The 20,103-nt window shown below is 40.9% G+C and overlaps 1 protein-coding gene across 2 annotated transcripts in view; it reads left to right on the forward strand.

The window, feature by feature from the left end:
- ARHGAP18 (Rho GTPase activating protein 18) overlaps positions 1-20,103 on the forward strand; it is a 95,352-nt gene that overhangs the window by 26,964 nt on the left and 48,285 nt on the right. Inside the window, exon 1 of one of the 2 annotated variants that reach the window (XM_039707552.1) lies at positions 7-217. The exons of the other annotated variant lie outside the window; for it this stretch is intronic. Within the exon in view, the coding sequence (XP_039563486.1) occupies positions 138-217 (80 nt within the window). The 5' untranslated portion in view covers positions 7-137. Of the gene's footprint in view, positions 1-6; positions 218-20,103 lie in introns of those variants that run through there. 2 annotated transcript variants of the gene reach the window in all.

Raw genomic sequence — 20,103 nt, forward strand, 5'->3', positions numbered from 1 at the left:
CCGCCGGCCGCAGGAAGCGCTGCCGTCACCGGCCCTGCCCCGCTGCGCTGCCCGCGGGAGGCTGGGCCGCGCCGGGCCGTAGCCGGGCCGCCCCGCTCCGCCTCGGTGTCTCCAGAAGGGATGCGGCGGCCAGCGCCATGAGCTGGCGGTCCGGCTCTCGCGGCGTGGTCCTCACCGCCTACCACCCCAGCGGCGGGGCCGGCGACGCCCCCGGCGGGTGAGTGGAGGTGCGGGCGGGCGGCGGGCAGGGACGGAGGGCGCTGCCCGCGGCAGGTGCGCTCGGCGGGGCGGCTCCGGCTGCCGCGCCGCGGAGGAGGAGCGCAGCCGGCTCCGCGGGAACCTGTTGCGCGGGAGAAAGTGTTTTCTCCGGCCCCGGGGCTAAAGGGTTTGCCGGTTTTTGCGCTGTCCCCCAGCTCCCGAACGGTTTTCCCTTTGTTGGTTAGTTGGTTTGGGGTTTTTCCCACCCCTTTCTGTAATACGCTCTGCGCGTCGAGGAAACCCCAGGAGTTGTGCTGGTCTGCCGAGAGCCGAGTGCAAACAGCAGCCGCCGGCTGTTGTTAAGGCGTTTGTATCCAAGAAAATCCCGTGGCCGCCCGGCTGCGTTGTCGGTGTTAAACCCAAGCTGTTCTGGCCGGGGAGGGTTTGTGGCTCGCAGCGGTGAGTGCTGTCCCGTGGCCTCGGGGGCGCTGAATATCAGTGGTTTTGGGATCAGGGTGTCAGTAGGATGTTGCGCGTAGATTTTCCTATAATCTCCTAGTGCTTTACTACTTTGTATCTTTGTAACTTGCTTTTTTTTTTTTTTTTTTTTTTTTTTAAATGTGATGAACGGGACGAAGGTGTAGGTAATAATAAGATAAACTTTTTGAAGCGTTTGTCATTGAAACTGATAACGGGCAAGGACCGTTAACTGGCTGAGGACCTCCTAGTGCCTCACAGCACGTTTGATATAGGCAGAAGTCACTGCTGGCTTTTCCATAGCAATGACCAGAGGGACTGCTGTGTAAAGGACTGACTTTTGTCTTTATGGCCCATTCGGTCTTGCTTCTTCTTTGCTGAAATTGTCAACAAAGGTCCCATTGATAAAGATGGGACTTTTAATAATGCTGAGAAGCCAATTGAAACTGGGAAGGTATTGAAACTGGCATACTGTTTCCATGTGTGCATAGGAAGAGCATGTGTCATCAAAGAGATTATAGTCTGATAAAAAGAAGATAGCAGGCAGTACAGTGGGTCACCCTGGAGAAAGGATAACATGCACTGTGACCTATCGCACCAAGAGTCCACAACAGAAGCAAGAGTGAACTGAGAAATACCTCCTACCACATGTTAGAACCACAGAGTTCTCTTTTGGTTGAGGTACTTCCTTCTCCATGACTAATGTTATTTATCAGCCTCACTTAAGTCCTAATGTCATCTTAGCTACACCTATAAGGCCCCTGCAGACCTGACCATTTCCAAAGGAATACAAAATATGTATATTTTTTCAAGAAGTCACAGAATCCAAAACCATCTCTGTTAATGTTTGTGGTGTTTCTTTTCCTCTCATAACTCCCATCAAATTCCCCATGGACATGGAGAGATAAGTTAAAAAAATGCTTCCCCTGCTCCTTGGAATGACTTCTGAGTAAAGATCTGTGTATCTGTAGGCTGTTATGATTTGTTCCCCTTTTTTTACATGTAGTTGTCTGGACACATGGCTCTAAGCAGCAGACTCTTAGCCCCTAGAGGCCCGGGAGACATGAGCACAGTCCCTCTCTGTGTCTTAAGAAACTTGTCTCCTGTGCTAATACCACACCATTAGGAGCAGCAATCCCATGAGATTCCAGCTCCTCTGCAGCTGCTTCTGTGGACAGCCTCCTGAGTAAGCTGGGACATTGCCAAGCAAGTAATAGCAATCCTTCACAAATTCTTCTGGTTTGGGATTAAGAGAAGCCAAAATAAATGGGAAAAGTGGTCTCATTTACCTAATTATGGCAAACAAATGTGCATGTTTCAGCTGTGCAGAGCAGAGCAGAGGATTTCCACAGTTAGTTTGCGTTCCATCACAGTAGTAGTACAGCTTTCCAGCTCATGTGCATTTGCCACTTAGCTCATTAAATTAGAATCCTAAATACCTCTCTGCCTTTCTGCTGTGCTGCTCTAAATTTGAACCTTAGATCTGTTTGTCCTGTTTTTATTAACCAGGATCTCAACTCCATGGTCCTACTCCCTCCCGCTGTGCATCCCCAGTGTCTTCCCACTTCTGAAGTGAGATTGGGAGTATTTTCATGGGAACAGAGCGGGAGGGAGTGGCCACTTTTGATTCTCTTTTGGTCTTTTTAGAAACAAACAAACAAAACTTTCCTGAAATGTTGTAACATTTCAGTGGGATTTCTCTACCATCCACTCCCTCCCTTTATTCTAACTACATTCCTTCTTTGTCAACATTTCCAAGACGTGCAGAGCTGCATGATACTAATAATGCCCAAACCCATATAATTCTGAAATAGTTAATGGAAATAAGTTCTTCCATTAGGCTTTTCAGAGTATGCAAGTGGATCAGTTGTGCAGTCCAGATTTTATATTTTGCTGCTGATGTGAAATTGAGTTTATTTTGCCTTTTAAAAAAATAACAAAATTAGAACAACTTTCAATATCTAGATTAGTAGATCTTGCTACTAATTTGAAAACTCTGTAAATTTTAGCAGGGATCAGAATATTAGGAAGCCAGTATAATACGGTACCAGCTGTAATGAAGCAGCCCTTTTGGAAAGATTATTAGAGAAACTATGTTGAATTGTTTTGTTCATAGGCATTTAAAATAGTGCATGTTAGAAGTTGCTTTATCTTTGGAGGGAAGCAGGACACTGGTGCCTCCTGGAAAAAGCGATATGTTGGCTGTGCTCCAAACAAAGTGACATTGTAGGAAAGAAAGAGCTATTCTTCCTACCCATTTTTTTCCTTCATGAGAACTCTTGCTTCATAAGACTTAAAATTTTGCTGATCTAATAGACTGTTGAGCTACTTGTCTATTCTGGGCTTTTTTTGGCCCTTTAAAGGCACAGTGAGTCTGTGAAATACATTTTTGGGAAGGCTTACTTTACCATTGGTTCAGTAGGCTAAAATCTATAAAAGCCTCAGTGTGATTACTTCCAAGTTTGTCAATTTTGGACTATTGTCTTAACAGTAGTGATGCATAAATAGGATCAGAAGTGCTGTCTTTGCCATAGAGAAGTTTATTTTGCTGTAATGTAGCAGTTTATTTTGCTATAGAGGTAGAAGTTTATATTGCTGTAATGTAACATCTATATGGTATAGATAATTGGTTGTGAGTGATTTCTGTGGTCTACCTAAATATTTATTAATATTTATTAAGTTTAAAACTTTCTTGGAGAAATCAAAAATGCAGGATACACCATATCAAATTCAATTTTAATAACAGCTCTTTTTTCCATATTGCCTTAATTCACTTACTTTCAAGTTTTCACTTTTAGATTCAGTAATGCCCTATTGGCTATCATGCTGCTTGCATTTTGGTGTAATCTCCTTTTCTTCATGATTATCCATGCACAAAATTTTAAGTAATTTCTGTCTTTCTATGGAACTGTTTGTTATTATATGGGCTGGGGAAACCAAGAACGAATCAGAGAGGTTTCAGTCCAAAACTGATTCAGTGACTGAGTGTAAGTGTGTTACTCTTGTACATGAAAAATCCAAACCCTGTAAGTGCAGGTTTGCAGTGCCATTTAGGTTCCTCGGGAATTTTACCCTATCTAGAAAGCAGAAAGCACCACAGGTCCTGTGTCATACTTGCCAGCCACATGTAGGTGTTTTAGGTAACATTCTCCTCATATGGCTGCGTGGGCTTACCCTCAGGAATCAAATGCCATCCAGAGAGTCTTCTACAGGACTATTTCTGTCCTGAAGAGTGAGTGAATGTGTGTGTGCAAACATATGTATGTAAAAATGTTTTTTGAATATGATTATAAGGCTGAGAGCACTGGAGTATTCAGTGCATGAGGAATAGATTTATAGAAGTGAATGTGTGCAGTGTGCATGCAGAAGTAACTAAACTGCACCAACACACCAGTGCATGAGGCACATAAACTTCTGCTGCATGACATTTTCAAGAGCCAAGCCTAAATTGCAAACTGAGTAATAGATAAATGATTCTGAAGGTGCTGGCCACTGGAGGTACAGTTGCTTTCCTCTCCATGTCTCCTATTTGGGATGCTGTGTTCCGTTCTCCTGTGCTGCATTAGCTTGTCATGTGGCAGCTTCCCAGTATCTGTTTCCAGTGAGTCACCGTGCTTGCTCACCAGCATGTGCACTTGTGCTGCCACTTCAGTGCACTGCATTAACTTACTGTGGAAGACCAGTTTCAGTTTGGAAGCTTTGCAAGCCAGTGCCTGTTTAACTTTGTATATTTCCAAAGAGCTTGTAAATCTTTGTGTTGCTGGTAGTTTAAGAAAGACTACAATGTTTCACAGAGCCTAGGACATGGCTGCTCCTCCTCAGAGGCTCTGTGGTTCTATGCCCTCTCCCCTCTTTGCTTTTTTTAAATCTTGCATTTAGTTTGCTGATACTCACTTGCAAAATGAGAACAATGAGTTGAGTTTTCCTGAGATGGAACTAAACCCTGGGCCAGACCCTAGTTCTGGAAAAGAGTGTTGTGTAAGACAGAGAGGATTGCTGCCGCCTCAGGTCTCCTCTTTTGAGTGGCACCTGCTGTTCAGGGCCTGCAGCCCTTGAGCTTTAAAAAACATCCTGCTTTTTGTTACTGAATCTACCTGACTCTGGGAGATATCAGCTGAAGCTTGGGTCTGTGTGGCAGTGAAACCAGGCAGGCTCAGTTGGGTTGGGTTTGTTGTAGAGCAGTGCCCCTTTTTGTGGGTTAGTGTATAAGTCTGCATAAACCAAAGTATTTAATTTTATATATATTTGTAAATATGGGCTTTACAGACTTAGTAGTGGTGGCATACATTCAACTTTGAGGACAAGCAAGGGACATAAAATATTTGGTGTTTTCTACAGACAGCTGTGGTCTAAATCACTCATTTGCTGTTTCATCTCTTAGTAAGACACTCTAATTACAGATGTCCTTTGAGCATGGAGAAATAACAGACTTCTGCTGTGCCCACAAGATATGCTTTTTTCGAACATTGACCATAATAGAGATTACAGATCAGCCATGCAAGTGGAGTTTATTCTTTCCTTACTGGAATAATCTGCCTGATTCTTTGTTCAAATGTTTGCTCAGTTTAATCTGAAGTCTTAATAGTTGGTATCTTAAGCTGAGAAGAAATCTAGTAGTAAGCACAAAATCGTGCCTTTTTCCAAGGTCATTTTCCATCTCCTTTATTTCAGAGAAAAGTTTTCATTCCTTTCCCCTTCTTTTTCTACCAGTGACTCACTCTTGGAATTGAAAACCAGTGAAATCCAGTATAAAGGATAAAGTACTGTGAGGAATACATATCATGCTCAGTGTACAAGCAGCAAACTCACAAGATGATTACTCACAACTGCCTTAAGTTGGTGGAGCATTTTGCAATTTCATTTGTAATCTGCTTGTACAGAGGGGATTCCAGGTCCCTGCCCCTGTCATCACAGCAACTGTTGTTCCTAACCCCTGTAACCTTTCATGATGCTAGTATATGGATAGCTCAGCACAGTACCTTCCATGTGTTGCTTTGCTTCTGTAAAAGCAGAAAAAAACTATCTGCAGAGCAAAGATCTATCCCACTATAGCTGAGTTTATAAAACAATCAAAGTCTTTTTATCTGCTACAGGTTTTGCATGAGCACAGTCTTCATCTGAATGCATTAGAAAAATCTTTCCTGCCTTGGGTTTGCCTGATAATTTGAACAAAGTTCATTGTCCAGTGCTTACCAACGTCTTCATGTAGAGCTGACAGGCAACAAGGCAAGAAGTTGCTTTATTTAGAATTGCTTTTGTGTCTTTTGTACTTTATGCATGTGTAAGTATGGACTATATGGCAGATCCTTAATGTGTTGCTTGATTACTGATGTATTAATCCCAGTAACTTGATCTACTGACAACAAAATGTGGTATCCCAACATTTCCTGCTTCCTTGATTCTGGATTCCTGCTTCATGGAGTTCCCCATCTTCCAGTTTGCACTTATTTCTGCTTTGAATTTATCTTGCTCCTGCATTTGGTTCTTGCTATGTCTTGCCACGCGTTAAAAAGCCTTCCTAGTGACTTTTACCTGTGGTCAGCTTTCCACTCATGATGGGTGGAGCAAATTATTCTCTTTGAGCCTTTGTTTCTTCAGTCTGAAAATCTTTTTTGTGACACTTTTCTTCATCATTTTAGCACCCATCTTTATATTTGCCCTCCTACTTTGCTTCTCCTTCACCCCCCAGCAGGAATTATGTGCAGTTCTTCAGTGTCAGTCTCCTGAGTGTCACCAATACAGGTAAAATCACCTCCTTGCTGCAGATTACCACTTGAGCCAATTGTGTGTACTGCAGTCATGTCATCTTGTTTTTCTAAGAATCTTGGTGAATTCAATTTGCATGTCATTTTTGAGCCCTAGGTCTGCTGAAGCTCTTCCAGTGCAGTCCTCATTGTGTAAACATGGTCACTGTTTCTTGCACTTAGACATCCATTCAGCAGCTGTCAGGATGATAAAACGTTATTTCAACAAGCCCAGTTCTGTAGGTGACTTAGATTATTTTATGTTGTGGTTGTGGATTTGATTTAATGTCCTTCACTATCAGGGCAAACAATCTATTGAGTTCTATTTTGTGTCAGACAGACCCCTAAATAGATACAAACAAGAGTAACTCTGGTCAATCAATAGAGTGACGTATCATAAAAGAGGGAAATCAGGGCCTCTGTACAGGCTTTCTTTTTTATTTTAATAACATACAGAATATGAGATGTCGTGGTTGTCTAACTATTAGGAATGGGAAACTTAAAGACCTTTTGTATATTTTAATTATGGGCTCTCTCTTTTTTGCTTGAGTGTGTACAAATCTGGATGATACTGAGCATAATGTAGTATATTACTAGATGTGCTGTTGTAAACCTGTAGACTGTATGCAAAACTGGAATGGAACTGGTTAGCAAAGTGCCAGAAGAGCTGTGTAAATCTGAACTCCAGCATTATAAGTGTGGCGTAGTGGAATAGTTAATTGTTTCTTTAAGTTCTTTCTCTTTGATGAGCAGAATAGTTAAATTTGTTTTTGAGTATGACTAATGGCATTTTGAATCTGCTGATATTGACACTAGATAAAAAAATGTTATAAGCTATTATTATGGCCAATATTTTACTCTTTTGTAACTGGCACTACTGAAGCAGGAGCTGAAAGCTGTAAGGTTTTAAAAGATTACTCCTACATGTTTGGGTAACATTTGCAGCGCCAGCACCCTTCTCTATTGCGGGTGCTTTTTTTTTCATTGGAATTACTAAAAGTGCACCTTAGTTTTTTTTGTCTCTGAAATGCTCCAGCTGAAGGGAAGCTGTAATTACAGTAAGTGATACAGCCAGGTCCCCTCTATGAGTGGTGTTGCAGATTTGGCTATGCGTGACTCACTGACTGTCATTCCAGACTCCTCAGTAAATCTGCTTTGCCAGGGGAAGAAAAATACCCTGCTCATAAGTTTTGAGTAGCTGCAATGTGCCAACAGGCTATTTCGTGAGGCCTGCTGGTTTTGCAATGAACTCACCTCAGCCTTGGAATCATAGTTTCAAAATAATGATTTTCAGGCAGGGAATTTAAATACAGCCAAATAAATAGGAAAAAAAAAAGGGGGGGGTGTTGTTTTTTAGTGTTTGGATATGTAAAAAATGGACAGCCTTGATTAATTCCTTAAGTGCAATTTTAGCCATCATTTTCTGAGGTATATGTCTGATGACATCATGAGCAGCATATTGGATGGGCACTTCTGCACTCCCCAAAAAGTTGAAACTATGAACATATTCTTTGGTTATTATTTTGGGCTAGCTATCTTGTATTACAGCAGAATAAAAGCATGCACAGATACAGTTATGTACCTGGTCATATTTTCACATGAGGGTAAGCTGCTCCGTATTCTCTCTTGGTCTGTGACTGTTCCCTGCCCTCCCTGATACAGCATCCCGATCCTGTTAGACTAGAAATGATTTCTTGAGCATTTCAGATGTTTTATCTGTCATCTTTCTACAAGAGCCTTCTTTCCTAGGGAGGCTTCTTAGGCCAAAAGATGACAATAAAAATGTGTTTTAAATGTTTCTTCCATAGTGCCCCCATTGTGCTTGGGGTACTTAAAACCATTTGGGGTGAAGTATTTGTGGTGAAGTATTTGAGGAGGAGCAAATCTGAATGTTTTTAGCATACTTAGAATAGTGGTTGAAGGTACAGCATACACAAGAAAGCAACAAAGTAAGAACAGCATTGTCTTCAACAAATAAATAAATACCTTGTCATGCAGACTCAGTGCCCAACTGCAGCAGAACAGTTAGCACTTTTGCTTGATTTAGCATCAGTATGAATTTCAATTCATCACTCCTCCAACTCCTTTTTCTTCCAGTCCAGCAGTCCCTATATCACCCCATCAGCTTTTACTCTGGCTTTGGGAAGTCGGATATTTTGAATTCATATTCCTAATTGAAAAAAAAAAAGGAAAATAATTAGGATGAAGTGTGAGAATTGTTTAGCAATATGTGTTTAGTAAGGTACATTGCTCAATTTTTAATCAGTTGATGGTTTTTAGCAGATTTTTATGTAATTGTTAGAACAATGTTGGGACTCAAGGGCACTGATGAAGTATCACCTCTATCAGAAATTCTTTGCCTTTAATATAATACAACAGCAAGGTCCAGGAGTATACTGTATCCAGAGATAACAGGGAGCTTAGCTCCAGGTTAAGAGAGTGCAAGGTTAAATTTTTAGCTGCACAAATAAAGCCTTCTTGTAGGCTTGAGGTAGCCCAAGAATTTATGTAATAATTGTGGTTACAGCTGTAGTTAAGAGTCTGTGATTCCAGATACAAAGCAAGAGGCTTGGAACTAAAAGCTACGGCTACTGAACAGAGACTAAGCTCTGTCACTGCTGTCACACACACAGATGTGGCTTAGTGGCCAGCCACAGCAGGACACCAGAGCTATGGTTACCACAGGACAGTGGAAGATGCTTTCTGTCTCAGCAGTTGCTAGAGGATGAGAGGTCCTACAGATCCGTAGTGTAGCTCCTGAAGCCTCTCAGCCTGCTTGTCCTTGCCACAGCCAGATAAGGGAATGCTGATAATGGTGTTATCATTGTGGGAGTGGTCACCAGCATCATTATAACTCCATCCAGAGGGTGGGTTTTAATGCCCTGTTAAACTCATTTGGGTGGCTTGCCTGTGTTATCTTCTCCTGAGAAGCCTGCATTTCAGGTAGACTTGAGGAATGTCTTCATGTTCTGTTGAAAAGAGGTAATATTTGATGAAACTTTTTTTTCCTCTCAGAGTGTTTCCTAAGGATTTTGATGTTTTCCAGCAGGATTTTGATGTGTAGTGATGGTGGGTGCAGGTCGTGGTCATAGTAGGCTGAGATAAATGAGTGCTGAAAAGAGTGGGGAACACCACTGAGAGTAGAGTTTCTTTCCATCTCTTGCTTATACCTTCCTAATATTTTTATTACCCTCACTGGCATTTCTGAGTTGACTGAAGTAGGTTGAGCTGGATTAACAAAAAATTCAACTGAAAGCAGTATTTTTTGCAAGTGTTGTTTTTGGGCAGATGAGTTCCCTAATCTAACTCAGCAAGTTACTGCATCAGTGATGGTGTTGGCACAAGGAGAGTGAAGGAAACTCCCAGGAAAGGAGGGTTGACAGAATCATCTGGCAGTAGCCTATATCTGTGCCAGCTTAATGTGCTCGCTGTGGGGCTGTGATATGACAAGTTAACTGATTTTTATGAGCCCTAGTGGTGGCTATGGGCACATCCTGTGAGAGGCTCGTCTGAAATAATTTAGCTCAATTGGTTCAGTTTTGTTGAAAATATATTTGATGGCTTAATTTTGTACTGGCAGGTTTTTAGTCAGTTCAGGTACAACTTGTCCTTTAACAACCACTCTAAAGCTGGTGTAAACTTCATCTCCAGCTCATTTAGTCCTGACTCATGCTGTTTAGTGGTTCGGTCATGTTCATGGCCTTTACCTGCAAAAGGCAGGTTGTGATGTGAGAACAGATCCTTGGAATCCAGGTGTGTTGCACTGGAGGGAGCACCTTCCCTCCTCCTGCAGAGCTGCTGCTAACCTGCATTTCCCTGCCTGGCTGCACGTGTCATGTGCAGCCTGCCTCACTGAAAGAAACAAAAGCCCAGCTTGGATTCGCACAGACGCTAATGAGGTAAATAAAAATGCAGTTTCTAAATTATGGTTGGTCATCCACTGATAAGCTCTTAAAAGCTTGCTGATCTGTGCTTTGTTTAAACACACCTTTCTTTGCTCTGAACTTTGCACTAAAGAGATTGCTTTGGTTTCTTAGTGCCCAAGGTAGTGCATGAAAACGGTATTGGGAATGAGAAGTATAATCAGAATAGCTTGCATGATTTCCTATAGGAAACACCTATTACTGAAGTTCAAACCTAACTTTGAACTTCAGTAATATTTTCTGGTTTGAGAGTAAAAAAGACTAAGATATTATTGGATTTTACCATAAATATCCAGGACATTTTACGAATATAAATAATTGATAATATTATGTACTAATGAAAATATTGAAGCATCTGTCCAGTGCCTATCTTCCATTTTCTGAAAAGGGTATTTACACTATGATGCTTGTTTTCCTTTGAGGTGAAAGCTAAGAAAAGGAATGTATTTGTTTGAAATCCTTACTGTGAATGGCACATACAAGGACAAACTAACACAGAATCTTTCTTTTTTTTCTTCTAGTAAGTAGGAGCTGCTTATGAAAGTTTATGGGAAGCGATGAGCTTCATGCTGTGAAAGCTGGTATTTGGCACTTTGGGTTTGAAATTAGAGAACTGCTTATGAAGATGTATGGTATTAAAAATCATGTGATTTGTCACAGTGTTTAGGGTTTTTTGGTCTTGCTTGAGTTTTTGAAGAGATCATATCAGAAAGATTTGCCATCCTGTATTCAGGAATATACAGAAAACATTAACTTACATATTTTTGCTTATGTGTCTGTTTGCAGAACTGTTTGATATCAATCTCAGTAAACATAGAACTCAGTATAGCTTGTTAAAATTTCTCTTTATTTCAAATGTATGTGTAAACTTAATCTCTGGCATTCATTAGGCATAAATTGAGTTTTGGTTGTATGATTTTGCAGAACTTGCTAACTGAAATCATGTTTGTTAGCAGGTGAGAGTTAGCTAGGGTGAAAAAATGCATCTGGAGCCAGACTGTTGGTCAGCACAGGGCTGTGCCAGTGAGACGTGCGGCATGGGACACGATGGAACAAGATGCAGTGGGGTGACAAAGCACCCAGCATATGCAACTTTAAATGACAGTTTTTTCAAACAGAGTACTGTAATTTCAGTTTGTGTGTAAAAGTTTATAGGAGCCTGGAACCTGATTCTTGGCTATCTTTTAGCAACAGGTGTGTTCCTTCCTTATGAATGCTGGGTTGCCTCCTGGAAAACAGATTACTGGGCTGTGCTGAGTGGTGGCACATCTCCACTGCACTGCAGACTGTAGCCCAGCACCAGCATCACCCCGTCAGACAGCTGTGTAGCTATGTTCATACGAGTTTGAGCCTAGGCTGAGAAACCTGCCCTTCATCCTACCTTGGTCTTTTCTTTAGATTTCTGATTTCCCCCCCTGTGTGTGGGAGGGTGTGGACACAGGTGCACAGCCTCTGATTCTGGACAAGTTTGGTGCCTTTTGTATTGTGCTCTGTTATGTTAGTCTCCTGAGGTTTTTTAAGCCCCTATTTCCTTCTCACCCTCCAAGTTGTCACATAAATATAAAAATGTGTAAAGTATAAAAAAATATAAAAAGCATAAAAATGTAGTTAAATTTTATCTAGAGGAGCTTCAACATTTAAGAAGTATTTCTTCAGGTAGATTATCTTGCACAAATCACTATAGTGGAAGAGATACTGTTTTTATTAAATAGAAGAATCAAGGTTACATCTGCTGTCCTGGTTTCAGCTGGGAGAGAGTTAATTTTCCTCTTAGTGGCTGGCACTGTGCTGTGTTTTAGATTCAGTAGGAGAATAATGTCAATAACACACTGATGTTTTAGTTGTTGCTCAGCAGTGCTTACTGTAAGTCATGGGCTTTTCATTTTCCTGTGCTCTGCCAGCGAGCAGGTGAGTAAGAAGCTGGGAGAGAGCAAGGCCAGGACAGCTGATCTGAGCTGGACAAAGGTATATTCCATACCACAGAGTGTCATGTTCAGTATATAAACTGGGAGGAGTTGGCCAGGAGGGGCTGATCACTGCTCAGGCATGGGCTGGGCATTGGTGAGTGGGTGGTGATCAGCTGTATTATGCATCACTTGTGTTTTCCATTGTGTTTTTTCTCCATTATACCACCACATGTTGACATGAGAAAGTATTCTCTGTTTCTATTTCAGTTGACATTACCTGGCTTCTGAAGGACTCTGGAATTGCTAAACATGTTTTGTACTTATATACATATTTTTTTTGGAAGAGGGTTTTGCTTTGGTTTTTTTTTAATGCATTACTTATTTTTTAATTGAAAGATATGTTTATGCCAGTGTAGTCTTTGCATCCTTATGGAAGGATTTTCTGTCTGGTGTTAAAAATTTTTAGTCACTTGCCTGTAGTTTAAGTTATAGCAAGATTCCTCTGAAGACTGATGAAACTGAGTCAAAATATTAGTATGAAGTTAGACTTTTTTTTACTTAAGGTGGAAAATTGAAACTTTTTTTGGTAAACATACCCTAAAAGCATAACATACTTTTGCAAGTAGAATGAATATTTTGCACAGTAACTAGTAAGGGAATTGTAGTATTTTAAAGCTTTGATTTTTATTGTTAACTATTACTTTGGTTGTGTGCCTTGTTGTTAGCTAGCCAGAGATGAACCTTTGTCCCATTTCAAGCTGCTGCTCTCACAAGAAACCATTGCTAGTACTCTAAACAAGGAAATGACTTAAAATAAGTCCCAACATGCCTTGTCATCTTCAACAAAAAGACTTTAATTTAGTGATATGTGAGCTGCCCTATAGCTGACCTCACTGACTCTGGAGGTGTAGAGCATAAGTTTCCCAGGTCTTTTTCCTGATCCCTTAGTTCGTTGTATCCATCACTGATAGCAGTCTGCCTGGGTCAAACAATAGCTTGGCAGTTTCACCTCAGGAAGTCCACCATCACCAAAAGCTTTTCAAGCTTTGTGAGTCCATGTGTCATCCATTTTGCTTCCAGCTGGCTGCCATCTTAGAAGAATGTGAGAGTGGAACTACAGTGAGTTGTCATGGGATATTCAGCTGTTCCAGGCTGCTAAAAGGAGATTCATATCCATTTAGCTTCTTAAAGAGGAAGCTTGTGACCCTAAGAGTGGAAGAGGATGTTGCTTTATGTTTTTCCATTATGGAGGATCCCTCATGCCACAGGTTTTGCTTTCTCAGAGCATCTGCTTTGCACGATTGTCACCAGCTTGTTGCTGCTGCACTGGCAAGATTTTGCTTATCTGCCTGAGTGAGCTCTTCATAACACTGAGGAAATGGTTAAAGTTAAGGAGATATGAGGAGCATGTCTTGCATGTTCCTTCAGCCAGGTACACCAGGGTCTGCTAGCCTTTCTGGCTTGATAGTTAGGAAGAAGGGCAAGGTGCCTGGCATATCCAGTTATGGCAGGCTAGTGGACAGATGTGACCCTGTGTACTGTGGTTCTCTTAAAGGATGCCTTGCAGTAGGATGCATTAGGATACTAATTACCTCTGGGATTAACTGGGATTAAGGAAAAGCTAATTACAAGGTCCATCCCAAGTCCTTTGTACAGTTCTGGGAACTCAAGTCTTCTACTGTGTCAAGATTATTGAGCAATATTTTTTGGGAAGTAGCTTAACTACTCAAAAGATGACTGTGTTACTTTGGATGTCTTCTGGGGGAAGAAAACCTAGCTGTTGGCTTGAGGTGCAGTGCTGAGGTGATGCTGATGCTGTTTCCATGAATGTAGACCCATCACTATCTCTGAATAAGGAGTTGTTCTCCACTGTGGCCTCACAGGGTTAACTTTTGCGCTGGGCTGGTGGCATGATTCAGTTGTACATTTAGTTGGCTCTGCTCAGTATTACCACGTGATCCTCTGCAAGTCCTGGTAGCAATTCCCCATTTAATCTCCTAGTAAAGAGACACCTTTGCCCTTCCCCTGGATTGGACTGGATGTACAACAGGCTGGGTGCCTTACTGCTTGTGCTGATTTGGTGGAGCCTGCTGGTAAGGATGGGGAGATCCCAGGGTCTGGCATATGGTTGGTTGGGTGTGGGTTTAGGCTGCTCAGAGAAGTGTTGGCCTTATGTGAGGTGAAGTGTCGTGCTTGAGGGCATCCCCTGGGGCACTCTGAGGTTGCACAGGAGTGAAGCTTGTGTGACAAAGGAGAAACTAGAGCCAAAGCACTGCTTTGGCGCTCTTGGTGAAGAGGCAGCTTTGTTACGTCATTGTTTACAACAGTAGTGTACATACTGGTAGTAAAGGTCATATTTATTCTGAGAGGGCATTGTACTAATAATTCTGATTTACTTCCCAGTGAGGTGCCATGAGACAACAAAAAAGGGAAAATGTAGTCAGTTGCCTAGAGGGCACAGTCAATGAAAATATCCAGAAATTCTTCACTGGACCTTCCTGACCTTCAAAGATGAAGGAAATTATAGTGCATGTCTGGTGCAAACACTCAACAAGGGTGGCAGAAGCTGTAAAGTACACACACAAGTTTTGCATTTAGAGAACTGAGAATTGAGAAAATAGTGTAATTTAGGGATATGGGTATTTGTCCTTCTTTGAAAGTCTTCTTTTCATCTTTATGTTAAAATGTGTTGTAAATTTCCTGTTACAGTTTCTACATCAATTGCCATTTCTCTGTTGACTTTCATTGTAGGTTTTAAACCATTTTAATGCTGACAAGTGTGTGATTCCATTTCTGTGTCAGTCTGTCAGCACTTCTATAGCTCTTTACAAATGACTCTGTCCAGGTGCTTTATTTTGGCAAAGGAATTATTCTTTATCCTCTGAGATAGAATTGGCTACATATATGATCAAATATTTCTTGTTGTCCACATAAAATTTTAAGACTGCAAGTATGCATTTTCAGTGCAGATGGTATTAAAAGGGAGTTTACTTTAATACCTCTGGTAGGAAGGGACTTAACTGCGTCACCCTGTCTGAGCTCTGAGGATGTATTTGTCACTCAGCTCTGGCCCAGAGGTATTCAGTCCCCTCATCACCTCCTCTCACTGTTGCTATGTACTGGTTCCCTAATTTTTAGGGTGTATGGGCGCTTGCTTCAGTGTTGAAAAGCCAGCAGGATGTTGCCCAGTGTGGTGAGGTGTCATGAGGGCTGAGGACAGGACAGAGTGCTCAGGCAGTGCAGCTGGAAGCAGGGAGTGAAGGACTCATGGGCCACCCTGCAGCTTCTGCCCTGCTTTGCCCCACGCCTGGTTCCCTTTGCTGCCTGGAAATGTTGCTGCTCTGTGCACTAAGGTCAGGTCCATTCAGGGTGCCTTCCCTTCCTCCACCCACCCACTCCCTGCCCTTTCCCCCAGATTGCAGGCTTAGGTCACTGTCATAATATGCTATTTTCAATTTAATTGAAATGGAGTTTTCATAAATGACTTAATATTGCAGGCAGCAAATGTTTTTTATTTCCTTGTGTATGTATTATATCGTGTAAGAACATATGGTATTCATTTGTAGATGTGTCTCATAATGGGAAGTACAGCTGTCTAGCATGAGGAGCTTGGTCCTGTAACTAAAAATCATGGGTAGCAATACTCATGAGTGCTTTAACATTGCCCTTGTTTTTCTGTACACAGTGTGTGTACACATGGCAAAAGAAAATATAAATTCGTATTTATAGAAGCATCTGCATATGGATTGTGCCTTACTTCAGGTTTAATGTGCTATATGTGAAGTATTATATTTCATTTTCCTTGATTATTACTGGGATCTGTAATTGTAGCTACTTAGTATTACAAATAGGTGCTATTTTTGCTCTGTTTATGCAAAGGAATATGTTTGAAGTTAAAGGTGGGGATAGAACCTCTAGATCCATGGGGAAAGTTAAGAGTACAATGTCATATTTACTTGCATTTTTTGCTGGCAGTTAGCCCTCCACTGAAGTATTTTGTTTAGGAATGCACAGTAAGAGCTACGGCTAATATTAGTGATGCAATGATGTTGAAAAGCCAGATTCATGGTGTTTCACATAACAGATCAATTTCTTTCAAAATAGACTGATATTTTTTTAGAACACTGATCATGTAAAGTATTATTGGCTGAAAAACCATGTAGGCCATGCATGTTAATTTAGAAACCAATATCTTTCATGTTTTTAAGATGTTGGTAAATAAAGGGATGTTGGTTAGGGAGGAAGACAAAGAATTTTCCTAAATAATTTCTATTAAGGGACATAGACGAGATAATTTGCAAGTCTAAACAAAGTGGGGTTTTTTTGGTTTTTTGTTTTGGTTTGGTTTGGTTTGGTTTTTTTTGTGGTTTGTGGGTTTTTTTGTTTTTTTTTTTTGTTTACTACCTGTGTTTAATATAGAAATACCAGAATTCTTGCAGACTCCATTTGCATCCTCTTTGATGAGTGTAGTTTAAAGTAAAGTTGGTAAGAACTCTTTTGGTTTTCTTTTTCTTTTTTTGTCATTTTACTAGCAGCACTTTTTCTTTTTAGCTGCAGAGCAAGTAGTGACTGTCATATTTCTCTTTATGACCAGACTTGTACAATCCCTCTTGCTGCCTTAAAATATGACAGCAGTCTTCCCTGACTGTATTGCGTTTTCATGCACGCTCTGCCTAGGTTCCCACCTGGAATGGAGACTGCTTACACCAAAAAAAAATCACATTTAAGAGTAAAGAACAGAAAAATGGAATGCTGGTAGTGGAAATGAGAAACAAGGACTACATGTGTGAATCTGTGATCAAATATTAATAAAATATGTATGAGATGGGTTTTTTAGAGTTTGCTTTTAATTTTGAATTGTTGTTTCTGTTAAATGATTGGATATTTAATTTGCATACTTTGGGGTTTTTTTTTCCTTAATTTCCAGTGTTCATTTCATGTCTGTTTTCCCTCTGTTGTTTGGTTTCTATTATGTCCTCTTTCCCCCCCTGCCCTTCTTCCTGGAACAAAAAAAAAGCTCTTTCAAATCCTTTTTGTTGAAGTTTTAGTTTTGTGTTCAAGCCCTGGAGCTCATAGCTTGTGGACAGGTAGCAGTGAACCCTGTGGTAGGCTGCCTTCCACATTAGCAGACAAACACATCTGTATATTCAGACTGGTAGCTCTGCATCTGTATTTTTAATTTGTAGGTGAAGGGACATACCTATGCATTCAAGTACCAACAAAGCTTTGCAGAGGCCTTGGTTGAAAAAAATACACATTTTTATGCCTTTTCTGCTGATGTTCAGAAAACAGATGTAGCAACAGAGGGTGAGAGAGAAAATCTGTGATCCTGAGCTGCTTCCTGCTTGCTTGGTTGCCTACTGACATTTAAGAACTACCCAAGAAAAATGAGGAGGAAAGGAGTTTATTAATGTAATTTTGTTTTGTTTAGTGAGATCCTTGCTTGGTCATAGGACAAGAAGCGTTTGGAAGAGCTCATTAGCATAGGTGATAGGGCACAGGTTGGCATGGGTCTGCAGTACTGTTCTGCAGACAGTTCAGCTGTTGCAACCCTGGAACAGGGACTTCCCAGGAATATTTGCTTAGAAGAAGGACTTTGGTAGGGAAGGAGTCATTGCAGAGACAGCTTTAGCAGTTGCCCTGAAAGATGAAAAGTTAGGATTGCCACTGGGTGCACTTTTCAGCCTCTTTTCTTTTGCTGAGGTGGGAATGGGCTTCTCTGCCCTCTTTATGGGTCTGTGGGGAGGGGGTGTGGTAAAAAACCCACAGAAGGTCACTGAGGGAAAAGAGGTATCAGCTGAGGTTATGATGAAAGAAACCCCAAATCCACCCACTGGTATGTTTGGCACATCTGCATCACCCTTTGCTCCTGCTGTGGCAAGCCCTCCCTGCCTCCTATTAAAGGAATTTCTCGTAGCAGGTTTGCCTCATGTGCAGAGGCATGTGCAGCATTGTGTGTTAGCTCCTCTGGCAGTAGGTGAAATCCCAGCCACCACTTTTGAAGCTGTTTGCAAATGCCACTTTCCATATGGTGAGCCTGAACTAAGCCCAGATGGTCCGTTCCTTGCAGCATCCTTGAGGCCTCCCTCTCTCCTATCCCCTTGCTGTTAAGCATCTCTCTGATGTTTTGCTCCTGAACAGACCTGTATCCCTCAGAATCCTGGAGTGCTGTCCCACCTTGCTCACGCTGCTGTCCTCAGCCCTTCCCGCTTCCTCCTGTCCCTCTCTTGTCCAGCTTCTCTGAGACCAGTTTTATCTGCTTTGTCTTACTGGGTCTTTGTTGGTGGTTTGTTTGGACAATGAAAGAGGTTTTCATACAAAACATCTTTAGATTCCTGCATGAATTTCCTTGTTTGGAAATGCTCATAAAAATTCATTTACAGTTTATTCTGAATGTAAGGATTATATTGTAATAAATTGCCTGTGAATGCCTGCCAATTCCCTTCAAGCATAAACAAAATTACTGAGTTGTGCTGTAAGCCTTATATTTGCAAGTAACAGGGTTATAGGCCTAACTAAGAGGTCCTTTAAAATGGTAAGAGCTAATAATTTTAGAGAACTAATTGCTTTTAAGTGCACAAAAGTAACTCCAGTATAATTTCATGGCTATAACTGTACTTTACTAAATGGTCTTGGTATTTGCCAGGATATCTTAAATTGGGCTTTGTTACCATGCTTATTTTTTCCAGCGTGAAAAGAAAAATAAATTATTTAAATCTTTCCTCTCTGCCTCTCAATAATGGAATTACAAATACTGTATCTGTTTCACTTCCTGGTTTATTCTCTTTGATATTTGTGGAGCCTGAAGTGGTCTCACACAGGCTTTATTCTTTTCTTTGGGGTAAGATTAGTTCCAGTGGTTCTCTTGGAAGATTACAGAAAAAAGTGTAGTTTTAATATATTTATTATATGCTTGAGTATTTTCCCAAAAAGCAGCATGAGGGTGGTTACAGAGAACATATTTTGCCCACATTTTTGTCATTGATATGAATTGTAGAGAATGAAAAGAATCAAAATTACAAATGAAAACAGCTGTGCCCATATGAAGCCAGGTGATATAGAAGGCATTGGAAGAAATGAGAAAGGTAGGTCAGTTGACCATGGGAAAGAGCCAAAAATGTGACAAAGGAGATTCATATGAGGCCCTTCTTGATCTTATTTTCCTAGCTGTAGGCAATTTTTTTTTAACTATAGGTTTAAACACAATTAGGGTTGAATATAAGGGAAATATAATGAGTGTTTGTTGAGTTTGGAAATTGACTTCTGTTTTCATTCAGTGGGACTTGGGACAGGGTGAGCTGTCCCAGCTTTTCCAAAAGTGTGCATGATTTGCAAACCAGCTCCTAATGTGGTACTTCTTTTGTGGTTTTACATATACAGGTCACCACATTCCATTGGACAATGTGTTTTCCCTTCTGGATTTTGCTCTCCTGTGAATAGCTGATTTTCTGAAATGTGTGATTTGGAACAGAAAGGGATAAGTATGTGCAAAAAATAGGAATGTGAATCCTAAGCCTCTAAGAGTCTTCATTCAAATGAGAATTAAGAGGGTCAGAATGTCAGGACCTGAGACAATGCGGTTTACTTAATTTTGTCAGTACAGAAGTAAAACCAAAACCAATTTCTCCTCATACTTCTCAGTTTAGCTAGATTGTGATAATTTCATTGCAGGTCTGATAATACATTATGTTGTAATGTTTTTGGGTTTTAAATAATCTCCAGATCTGAGTCCTTGAGAATCACTTTTTTCTAAAAGAAACAAGCAAGCTTCTGCATATTATGGTTGTAGAATAAAGATAAAAACATGCATTGAGTTGAACAGATTGGATGCTGGAATGCTGCAGTACCCCCAAA

The sequence above is a fragment of the Passer montanus genome, unplaced genomic scaffold (genome assembly GCF_014805655.1).
Source record: "Passer montanus isolate IOZ18808 unplaced genomic scaffold, ASM1480565v1 scaffold2, whole genome shotgun sequence".
Taxonomy (NCBI): Eukaryota; Metazoa; Chordata; class Aves; order Passeriformes; family Passeridae; genus Passer; species Passer montanus.